The 13220-nt window shown below is 32.2% G+C and overlaps 1 protein-coding gene across 1 annotated transcript; it reads left to right on the top strand.

Moving 5' to 3' along the window:
- The first annotated feature begins 206 nt into the window (after positions 1-206).
- On the top strand, positions 207-1058 carry LOC139854608 (uncharacterized). The gene has a single exon (XM_071843905.1). The coding sequence runs from the start codon at positions 207-209 to the stop codon at positions 1056-1058; it is 852 nt and encodes a 283-aa protein (XP_071700006.1).
- The last annotated feature ends 12162 nt before the right edge of the window (positions 1059-13220 follow it).

The following is a 13220-nucleotide window of genomic DNA, read 5'->3' on the forward strand; positions in this document are numbered from 1 at the left end:
GGTGGAGGTTCAAAACCGAAGCCACTTCCTTGTGGGTTAGAGTCATCAAAAGTATTTACGGGGATTCGGGTTGTCTTGGGTCGGGTGGGTTATCGCTTGTTTCAAAAAATAACTCTTGTTGGTCAAATATTGTTAAGTCAGGTTACTCTATTGATAATCTTGGGGTTCCTTTTACTTGCTCCTTCAAGAAAGTCATTGGCGATAGGATGAATACATCCTTCTGGTGCGATACATGGTTAACTGTTGGTCCTCTTAAAGATATATATTGCAGGCTATTCAGGTTAGAGATAAATAAGCAAGCTACGGTTGGCGACAGGTTCGAGTGCGATGGATCGAAGTACACTGTTTCAGGGCAGTGGTCGAGAGCCCCTTCGGGCAGAACTCTTGGCGAGTACAACGAACTGTGCAGGTTGCTATCGGCGGTCTCAATTAACTCAGACAAGCGGGACTACTGGGAATGGTCAATAAGCAGGAATGGAAGGTTTGCTACGAGTGTTCTTACGTGCAAAATCAATGAATGTATTCTTGAAGATGGTCCGAATGCTATGGAAACATTACGAAATAATTTAGTTCCTAAAAAAGTCGAGGTTTTTGTGTGGAGGGCGAAAAAGAGAAGATTGTCCGTTTTAGCAGAACTAGATAAAAGGGGTACTGATTTACACTCCGTGCGTTGTCCAATTTGTGATGCGGATATCGAGACAGTGGATCATTCGTTATTCCTTTGCAAGCAAGCTTTCGATATTTGGGGCAAAGTTCGGGAATGGTGGGGATTGGGAGGTATTGGTAATACAAATATAGGCGATGCTTTTTGTGGATATTCATCAAGATCGAAGTCGGATTTAGGTGCGAAAATTTGGCAAGGAGTAGAGTGGACTTGCGGTTACCTTATATGGAAGAATAGGAATCAAAAGGTTTTCAAAAACAAAGTGTGGAACGTGCCGGTCGCGTTGAACGAAATCCAAGTCAAAAGTTATGAATGGATAGCGAGAAGATGTAAGTCGAAGACAATAGATTGGCATAATTGGCTACACAATCCTCAAGTGTTCGAGAATATTTAGTGAAACTTACAATAGGTTACTAGCTTGGCATCCGTTGTTTGTTTTCATGTGGTATTTCATGTAATAAGGGGGATGTGCTACTCATATGCATCTCCCCATTGCCATGTACAGTTTCCATATTAATAAAAATTGCTGCCTTTCAAAAAACAAAAAACAAAAAAAAACAAGTTAATGATGTGATTATTAGAACTAAGTACAAAACAATGTGCATTCAAAAATATTAAACATACCCTTAAAACTTCAAATTGAATTAAATTCAGAACACTAAAATTTATGCATCCACTAAATTTTGTTTAGAATAAAATGTTACGTAAATACAATAGATCAGAAATGTAATGATACTAAATTTTACACACATACAGATTACTTCAAGACCTTACCCATAAACAAAAATAGACTAGGTTATCACCGAACTATTGATTGAGTGGTAAAAAGATTCAGTTGGTTCTGGGCATGTATTCTTGAAAAATAGGTGCAGGTTCAAATCCTGGGGGAGTTTTCTCCAAGGTTGTGCCTCTGGTATCCTTCACTATGTGCGGGTTAAAAAGTTAACATAAAGCATTCCGGGTACGCTTTGCGCAATGGATGTGAGTAGTTTCTTACTAACGGGTGTGTGGTTGAAAAATGAGAGGATTAAATGTCAAAATTGCCGTTATAAAAAAAAATAGAATAGGTAGAAATGTAGAATTCTTTTATGGAATTGAGGGCATAATTGTCAATTACCGAGTAACATTTAACTCCTGTGCAACTAGTAATATCGCCCGTGCCATCCTTCAACACAACTGTAGTGCCAAAAATTTCCAATTCCCTCCACCGAACCGGTAATATAAAAACCACCCAAATTCGTACTAACACAAAAACACTCACCAAAATAAAGCCCTAATTCCAGTTCAAAATCAATTTCATTTGAAACTCCAAATCATTTTCAATGGAACCAGACTCAATCGACAGAGTATTTGATTACGTCATTCCCTACATCCACGCCACCGATAACCGTAACTCCATCCCTTTAGTCTGCCGTAAATGGTTCTACTTCGATTGCATGACACATAAGCGCGTCACCATCCACTTTTGTTACACCATGTCAGCATACCGTCTTAGTCGACGCTTTCCATATCTTGAGCCCCTAACCCAAAAGGCAAACCAGCAGAGGCAATGGGTAGCCAGAGGATGCTCTGCCACTCCATTGGATATCATTAAGCGAGACTATATATGAAATAATAGATATTCAAGACTCCAAGTCCTCTAAAATTACTAAGCCACCCGCAACTGGTCCAGAATACTTCTAAGCCCATACCAAACATTTTAATTAAATAAAAATTCCACCTTAGTCGGTTACGTAATTCCACCTTGTGCCCACAAGAATTTGATTCTCGTTGACATGATTGTTTAATGAAAATAAATAGATTAATTTAGTAAATATTTAGCTAGTTGTGTTTATTTAATCATTATTACTTATTAGTTATGTGTTTAACCATCAATAATATTGATGTTAGTTTCGATATTTAATTTTTTTTTTTTTTTTTTTTTTTTTTTTTTTTTTTAAATATTTACTACTACTAGCATGTTCAAGCTATGAAAATAAATTAATATATTTTCTTGAATTACTGTTTTGGAATAACTTACGTATGAAATATTACTAGAACCAACCACACGGTGGTGGTCTTACCTTTCAAAAGTGGAAGTCGCGAGTTCAAATTTTTCAGAATAATTTAATTATTGTGTAAGTCGCTTGGCTTAGTAACGTGAGCCTATGATCCAAGTGGAAACATTAAATTTATTGGAGGGAAAGGAGCTAAGGGTTGCTTTGACTCGAGATTTTGAGGCGGCTAGCTGCTTAAGAAGTTTTGTATTATTGGTGTTGTCACTGACATTGTGCACACCGTTTTGTGAATTGGTGTTGGTACTCGAATAGTTCACACCGTCGGTACCAACAGGCATACCTGTCGGTTGTTTAAAAAAATTATTGTGTAAGCCACCCTTATTGTTAAATTCTGGCTCCGCCTCTACAAACCAGGAACCACCATACCACCTTCTGAAACTTTCCAAGCGGTCCCACACGATTGGGGAAGTTATGTCACCCCCATGGATAGAGGTAATTTCTAATACTAATTCATTTCGTTATTTGAAATCGATACGATTTAGACGAATGATTGTTACTGATTTAGATTTAGAAATGTTAGCCGGATCACTAGGGAAGCAAATTAGGGTTTTAGATATTAACACGTGTTCAGGGTTTTCAATTGATGGATTGTTGAAACTGAGTAGCAATTGTAGTAATTTGAGAACTTTGTGTCTGCAAAAGAGTGAAATATTGGAGAAAGATGGGGAATGGTTGCACGAATTAGCTTTACGTAACACGTGTATGGAATCGTTGAATTTTTACAAAATGGGTATCGATAAGTGTGATACAAACGATCTTGTGTTACTTGCGAAAAATTGTAGTGAAACGCTTATTACTTTGAAGATTATGGATTGTGATATAAGGGATCTCATGAAATTGAAACAGATTTCACTGAAAGTGATGGTGATATATTTGGAGGCGATGGTGATATAATGAACATGATTCGTCCAAATTGGAACATGGAGCTAATTAGAACTGAATCAATTGTTGATGATGAACCAACTGGTTCCTTTCAGTTGCGGCTATTTTCATTGCTTGCCTATTACTCGCTTGTTGAACCAAGAAAGGATTTCCAAGAGCGAGTTATTCCTCTACACCCACCCTTGGATGATGATAATGAAGATGATGTTATGATGATGGATGTCGATGACTAGCTAGGTGTGCTGAGTGAGTATGTTATATGTGCCTGTTCTTGATTAATTCAATATCCATGTGTGTAACAGTGTATATTTTCTTTGTTATGTTTAGTTGTTAGTGATGGTTATTTAAAAACCTATTAATCGTTAGAAATTTCCCCATGTTTCCAAAACAAATTACATCGCATTCATGAGATCTCCTTTGCTCCTTGTTAACAACTTTGGATATCAGTTTTCTTAGCCGATTAGATATAACTTACGATAAAATTTTACACACAACTTTAAAGTAGCTATTATTTATATTATAATGTATAAATGTATGTAATTATGCACCTTGTTAGTGGCAGTTTCAAAACCGAAATTCATGGGGTCCAGATTTTTTCGCTGTAATAATTATATTTGAATGTTATTTTTAATGATTGTTTACCTTTAAAAAACTACAAATTCAAAGTATAAAGGGGTAGTTTCGTCTTTTTTTCTTACAGGGGGTATTTTTGTCTTTTTACACACATTACTTACTTATTACTCCACCAACCCTGCAACTTTTACAACCATCAACCTCATAGCTCCTGCCACATTTTAGTTTTTTTAGCTCACCAACACCATATACTAGCCTACTTCCACCACCTCCTGTCACCACCACCCTAAGCAACCACCACCATTGTGACAACCCAGAAATTTCCAACCAAATTTACACTTTAATCTTTATATGTTTCCGACACGATAAGCAATATTTATTAAGTTAAATTTCAAGAATTTTAAACTATGTTTATACATTCGTTCAACCTCGACCAAGTTCCAACGATTCACGAACATTTAAACGAATATGATTATATATGTATATGTGTATATATGTTATAACTTGAAACGTAAACAAAATATTAGATTAAATACTTTATATGATTGTATCTGTTTCAAAATGTTTATCAATGGAATTAGAAGATAAGATCAAATGATTGAATTATCAGATATATTGAATTATGATTACAAGTCTCTGTTGAAAGGTCCACGTTGATTTGAGAAATCTTTCTATTTTAACAATATTCGGAAAATGGTAAAGTGATTTATAAATAAGAACAAATTGTCAATCATTGAGAACTAGACAAAGGATAGTGGAAGATTGAATCTCATAAAGACTCGATTGATCTATTTAGTTTCAAACGTACAAAAACGTTTTCAGTTTAAAAAGAACTTTATTATTAAAACGTATATAACTTTTATAAATATCTAGAACCACTTTTGACAACTCATTACTTAACTAGTATGATAAAGATAACGATATTTATATTTTATTTTATTAAATATATATAATGATTTAAATTAATATTATATATATTTATACTCGTATTATACGTACAAAGTTTTATACCTTTACTATACTTAAACTTTACCTTTACTTTATTTTTACTTTACTTTAACTTTAATAATTCACTTTAATAATTCATACTTTAATAATTCACTTTAATAATTCATGCTTTAATAATTCATTTTAATAATTCATACTTTAATAATTCACTTTAATAATTCAAAAATCTATTATAAATAGAATTCAATAGGTTTCATTATTTCATAGAAACTTGAAAATATTTTTCTCTAAACTCTCTCAATCGATTTACATATATATATTTACTCCGTATTATTTCAAGATATTATTAGTATACATAAAATATTACGACGGAGTGCTGTCCGAGTGATTTCGAAATTGTTTTTCGAGTAGGATAGGATTAAGGAAATTATGGGTTATAGCTATGGAGGTGATTGAGTATGGTTCACGGGTATGCTCGTGAGGTCAATATAGTGTTTATCATTTCCGTTGCGTCTACGTACCTTTCCTGCAATATTGAATCTCAATATTGATACGTGAGTACTCATAATTTAACTTTTACATACTAATAGTGTATCCCTGACTAGTGCTCGAGTATTTAGGATTATGCATGCTTGTACTTTTGATATTGCCCTTAGACAGGTTAGGTTGAATCTTGAATTAGTTACACTTGCGGTTGAGATAAGGTATAAGATATGCATGTCCTTGGAAAACTAGCGAAAAATTAAGAACTTTTCCTTTAGATATCGAATGGTTTCGATGAACGGATTAGAAGTTATAATCAATTGAATTTTCGATATTTTTATTAAAAATGATTATTATTATTATCGTCGTTTTTATCGTCGTTCTAGTTTTATCTTATTATTATCATTATTATTATCTTTATCAATAAAATGGATTTATCATTAAAAATTGTTATTTTTTTTATTACTATCGTTATTATCGTTAAAGTTATAATTAGTATTATTATTATTATCCAATTATTATTATTATTGGTATTATTATTATTATCATTATTAATATATATATCATTATTTAAAAATAGTCATTGTTATTGTTATTATTATTATTACTATATTATCATTAAGATAATTATTAGTATTATCGTTAATAATGTTATAGTAACTATCATTATTAATATTAGTGTAATTAAAACAAATATTTGTAACACCTAATTATTTTGATTACTATTATTATCATTATTATGAACACGATATAAAAGACGATTACAAGCTATTAAACGAAACGATTAGGAAATAATGGGTAAGAGTTTCATGATGAAATTAAAATATTATAAGATATTTATTTAGATAAAATTATCGTTCTTATTATTTTTATCATTACTATTATTATTAAAAGTATCGTTAGTATTAAAACTATCATTTTAACAAAAATTATCATTTTGATAGAAATGTCATTGTTACTATAAAATATTAGTATTGTTATTATTTTAAATAGAATTATTATTTTAAAGATAATATTAAAAATTATCGTAAATATTAAAGTTATCATAATTAGAATTATCGTTTTATCATAATGTCATCTTAGTAATTATAAATATTGATATTTTTATAATAATAATTATTATTACAAAATAATACAACTTTTACTTACTATCATTATAGATATTATTTTATCAAATAAATATGTGATACAAACATATTTTACTACGTGTAATAACTTACTTTAATAATACCTATCATATTATCTTTATGATATTAAATGAACCCTATAAATTTTATTACTTAAATATATATAAAAGTATATTTTATTATATAAATTTAATATAAAATTTTATTTATTAATAAATAGATTATATTATTTACTCTAATAAATCTTTTAAAAATATTTAAAAATATAAAACGACGATATTTAAACTATATATTAATCATGTATAGATTTTTGGAAATTATTTTGAGTCAAATTTACTTTTGTTGACTTTTGCATATTAGTCTCGAGCATTAGGATTGTGGTACACTATGACTTGACCTAATTTGTTAGACAAATATTGACCAACACATAAATATATATAATTAATTTAGGTTCGTGAATCCGAGGCCAACCTTGCACTTGTTCAATGACGTTATATGTATTTTTACTACGAAATACAGTATGGTGAGTTTCATTTGCCTTTTTACCCTTTATATTTTTGGGACTGAGAATACATGCGCTTTTATAAATGTTTGACGAAATAGACACAAGTAATTGAAACTACATTCTATGGTTGAATTATCAAAATCGAATATGTCCCTTTTTATTAAAGTCTGGTAATCTAAGAATTAGGGAACAGACACCCTAATTGACACGAATCCTAAAGATAGATCTATTGGGCCTAACAAACCCCATCCAAAGTACCGGATGCTTTAGTACTTCGAAATTTATATCATGTCCGAAGGAGGATCCCGGAATGATAGGGGATATTCTTATATGTATCTAGTTAATGTCGGTTACCAGGTGTTCACCATATGAATGATTATTTTTGTCTCTATGCATGGGACGTATATTTATGAGAACTGGAAATGAAATTCTTGTGGTCTATTAAAATGATGGAAATAAATGATTATGATAAACTAATGAACTCACCAACCTTTTGGTTGACACTTTAAAACATGTTTATTCTCAGGTGTTAAAGAAATCTTCCGCTGTGCATTTGCTCATTTTAAAGATATTACTTGGAGTCTTTCATAGCATATTTCGAAGAACGTTGCATTCGAGTCATTGGGTTCATCAAAGATTATTATTAAATCAATTTATAGTTGGATAGTGGATATTATGAAATGGTATGCATGCCTGTCAATTTTCGATGTAAAGAAAGATTGTCTTTTAAAAACGAATGCAATGTTTGTAAAATGTATCATATAGAGGTCAAATACCTCGCAATGTAATCAACTATTGTGAATCGTTTATAATGTATATGAACGGGTCATTTCAGTTGGTATCAGAGCGGTGGTCTTAGCGAACCAGGTCTGCATTAGTGTGTCTAACTGATAAGTCGTTAGGATGCATTAGTGAGTCTGGACTTCGACCGTGTCTACATGTCAAAAGTTTTGCTTATCATTTCTAGTCGGAAATCATCTGCTTATCATCCTTAGGAAATTACTTGCTTATCATTATTAGTCTAAACACGTCTTGCTACATTAATTGCATGAGTAGTGTATAGACAAAATTCATATCTTAGCGTATCTGCTAAATCATATCTTATCGTATCTGTTACTTTAAACTTTGTCTGACATATTCCGTAAATTCCTCCGTAATCTACGAAATCTTTTTCTCTATATATATAGATATTCTATGTAATTAGAATACCATTCGATAGCCGAAAAATCATTTCATATCGAAAAATCCTTTATTCAATCGTACGAAATGGAATTCGTCATTAGTTCAAGTTCCTCAGATTATGAAATGGAATCCCACTCAAGCTCCGAAAGCAGTGTGACCGAAATGGATCAACCAATCAGTCATCACCTATTTTGGATGAATTGGGGATGGGTTCGAAGCCTCCTAAATCATTGGAGACAAGAAGAAGGTGATCCCTTCCATCCACCACATTGTCCTTTTGACGAAGAACCTGAATCACTTACCGGCGAACCTGTCCGAAACACTATTTTCTCTCTCATTTCCAGAGTATCTCGTCACGATTATATACTACATCAAATTCTAGATTTTATTTATCCGCTTGTCCGAACTGACAATCATCCCGGTGTAATAGAAGAAGTCAACGAGCTTCGCGTTCGGGTAGTGGCTTTGGAGAATATGGTGCAAAGGTTACAAACACCAGCAGCAGCACCAGCAGCATAATCAGTATCACCAACATCAACGTCAACAGTACCATTACCACCCCCAACCACAACTGCGTCGTAAACCTCAACTCCACAATCTGTCCCACGAGTATCAAGGTCATACGTCCTATAAATAACATGGAAGACCAACAACAACAAACGATGAAGTATTAATTCATGACTTCATCGGAGAAATATTTTACGGTGATTATGTAATCTCTAAAATTTTAGAGATTACTTATTCTAGATCTAACCATAAATCAGATGAGTGGACCGAAATGATAAAAGAAATTCTGACCAGAATGGTGCACGATTTACAAACTAGACTTGTTTTACCAACAGCATCAACAGTACCGCCAGCATCACCAGCATCGTCAGTGTTGTCAGCATCAGCATTAGCAGCACCTATAACCTCACAAGCTCCGTCAGTTCAAGAATCACCGCGGACATCATTATGAATCAACAACGAGTATATTGTATCAACGAGTTATGAAGAATTAACTCATTTCCACTGAAGGATTTATATGTATATCTTATATATAAATCTTTAAACCATAATAAATCTTTCCGTACTAAGCTATTATGTGTGAATCTTAACTACTCGGTTAATTCATATTACTAATATGCAACAATGCACGTCCTTCGTCCGCAACTTAACTATCGTTAACTACAACCTCTGTCTCAATTCAATAAATTCCAATTCATAATAAATCAAGTGTATTATTCAAATATATGTTGATTTTACACTTTCGCCATCAATGTACTCGAAACTTTTCAGATAACATCATTCGTACTTTGCGAAGTTCACAAGAATTTAATGAAAACCAACATCATGCCCCAACAAATAACGAAGTATTGATTCATAATTTCAATATTATTGAAGTAATACTTATGTAATCTCTAAAGCCTTTAAGGGATTATTCAATTCTAGTTTCAACCGTAAATTAAATGAGTTTAATTTAATATTAACTCATTAAATCGATGTTACATCTGAAGAAAATATATATATATATATATATATATATATATATATATATATATATATATATATATATATATATATATATATATATATATATATATATATATATATATATATATATATATATATATATATATATTTCAAAAAGACTGTAATAAAAATTCTTTTGTACAAAATATTAATTGTGAAATATTTTTTTAACGGGTAGGTAATACCCGAGAGATATATAAATTCACAATTAATATGTTACATTCTTCGAATCTGATTCAGCAATCATCAACTATACTCACTATTTTCTCAAACAATATATATTCTTTTATAGAAATCAAAACAACCATACTCATTCAAAATTTAATTGCATATTCTGATTTTAAAATCTCAGAATTCAACTCGAGATATGATCGAAATCATCACTCTTAGATCCTTACATCTTTCACAAGCTATACTTTGACTTCAAAACTGTGCTAGAACATCATATGTATATTAACGATTACAATCTATGTTCAAAACCCTTCGAAATTCCTGAAGACACTTCAAATAATAAACAATCGAGATGATGATCCAACCACATATTAACCACAGTCTTGCATCTGAAAAGCTCTCAAAACCAGAGTCATAATTTAACACGTATCCGTGTCAGACCCTTTGGCATTTATTAGCAAAAATAACTTTGCGATTCCTTTTCAAATTAGTCAGTTTTGTCACAGCTTTAACAAGTCAACTTCGACTTTTCAGTTGAAACAGTCTTATTATAACCTTGATTTAGACGTTGCCCTTTCGTCATCGTTACCGGAGAACCTTTTATATCTCACCACATTAAAAAAAAAACTTACCAACAACTTCACTGATCTTTGACTTTCCGAAAAGTCATTATATTTATCGAAACCCCATCATTTACTCATCCGCATCTTGTAACAAGAATTGTCATGCCAATTACTGGGAATCAGCAATTAGTATTTTGAAATCTTGCAGCATGCCTCTGCCAACAGTTATAGGTGTAAATATAACGTCTATCTCCTAGACTTATATACTTTGAATGTGAAGTTTTTGAAAAACACCCTAAACTGCGAACTAGTTCTCCGAAGTTTGGAAAATGCTGATGAAGCAGCAAAAACTGTAAACGACCTTAACAGTCAAAAGTTTGATAATAAAGGATAGTGTGTTGGAAAATCTTAGAAAAAGAGAAGGTTTGGAACTGGAAAATGGATTAAACAAACCATGAAGGAGGCTATAGAAAAATCACAAAGACTAAACCTGCCTTCAAAGAGTCCAAATGATTCAGTGTCTGCTGAAATTATTATCAAATACCTTACTCCTGACTCTAAACCCTTGTGAATAATATTCTTCATCATCCTCTGATCTTAGATATTCTAAAATATCATCATATCTTTCATTATAAATATCCTCCATATTTCTGAAGATATTTTCTTAATTTTTCTTATTTGAAATCATTTACCTCTTCGCGCTATCTGTATTACATCATAAAAGAAACTATTTTAGTTTCTAAATTCTGAAACATTCAAGATTAAAATAGGAATATTTTGAAGTAGTGTTAGGAACTGAAGCATGAATTAGTATTATATAATGACACTTGATCAACGTGATTATATTATAGTAAGTCATGCTGAGTTTCTAAATTGAACGTGATGATTCACAGATCATAACATCATCATGTGCCATGTTATACGACTCTTGTATTCTATTTAACCTCTAAAATATCAAGAAAATATTTCTTGATGATTCGGCCTTTTCCAAGGTATTCTAGTACTTTGACAAGTCAAGATCGTGCCATCACAATTTCCTTCCTAGAACATTAACAATGTTCATTCCGAAATTCATATCTGTGAATTCTGGACCATTACAAGCGGTGCTTAATCGCAAGAAGAAGAAACGAAATGACAAAACTCCGAAATAGAAATTGAGGTATAAATTGCAGCAAATAAAAGAGAGCATTAACTGTGAATGATAATGATTATAGAAGACATAAGCAAAGACTTTGAAATATAAGGGAACATATAAAGCCCAACGATAAACCAGGAATTATAAACCATATATATCAATGCATATAGCAATATAAAGACACGGGAGAACTAGAAACACTATAAACCCAAGAGTATAGTAGAAGTAAATAGATTCTTCCGGCGGTAGATGAAAAAGAAGAATGACCGATATGAAAGTTAGAAGTATATCGAGAATCAGAACTGGATGGAGCATATTGATGAATACTTTAAAATATGAGTTGAGGGGGAAAGAATAGAAGGTGATGAAACATGACTAGGAACTTAGAAATCAACATATTTAACTCACACAATGGTGGAATAAGTGAATCAAACCCTCTAGTGAATAGGTTAAGTTTTTTTTGATTAATTTAGTCAAACCACAGCTAAATCAAGTGTGATTAGATCAACACCTAGAGCTATTATTCACCACCTGGGTGATTTGGATTGAGAGAGAATTGGAGGAGCTCACTAGATCTGAGTGTGTGTAACAAATGAGAGGCTTAACCTAAAATGAAGAATATAAGACTTTATATACCCCTGCTGTTGACTCACCCATACGATTCATTCATCACACGTACGAGTTGGCTTCATCAGCCGTACGGGTGATCACTCACTCGTGTCTTCTCATTTAGGTTGTAATTGTGACTTAGCTCAGCATCAACCATGCGTATGAGCCTGTCAGCTGTACGAGTGAAGCCGACTAAGTCTAACATAGTCAAACATCTAAATCTCTTTCCTGTAGTTCCTGTAACCACATACAAACACGGATAGTATAATAACGAGCAATCATGGTGGCCTGTAAACTATTGTACCTGCAATGGACGTAGGTAGATGTCTAGGGACTTGCATAAAATGCATCAACAGAAGGTGTGAGTTGTAAGGAAACGAAGGAGGTGAATTTATAAGAAAATCTCTGACAGAACAATTAAAATGGACGATCACATTTAAAGCGGATCCTAATTCCCTTGCCGGAGAGTCAAATCATATTAAGAAGATTTTCTTCAAATCCCTTGAAATCTGGGAATCAATCATATCTACGTCAAATGATAAGATGAATCTACACTTACTCATTTCACTCTTCTATGTTAGCTTCATTCGTACTCTTCATATAAATGGATTGTTTATCCAAATTATTCGCTGATAATAAAACTCTAATTTTCAGCCCGTATGCATCATGAAAACATACTTATTATCATTCACGACCTTTCCACTCAAATTTCGGGACGAAATTTCTTTAACGGGTAGGTACTGTGACAACCCGGAAATTTCCAACCAAATTTACACTTTAATCTTTATATGTTTCCGACACGATAAGCA

The sequence above is a fragment of the Rutidosis leptorrhynchoides genome, chromosome 6, assembly GCF_046630445.1.
Source record: "Rutidosis leptorrhynchoides isolate AG116_Rl617_1_P2 chromosome 6, CSIRO_AGI_Rlap_v1, whole genome shotgun sequence".
Lineage (NCBI taxonomy): Eukaryota > Viridiplantae > Streptophyta > Magnoliopsida > Asterales > Asteraceae > Rutidosis > Rutidosis leptorrhynchoides.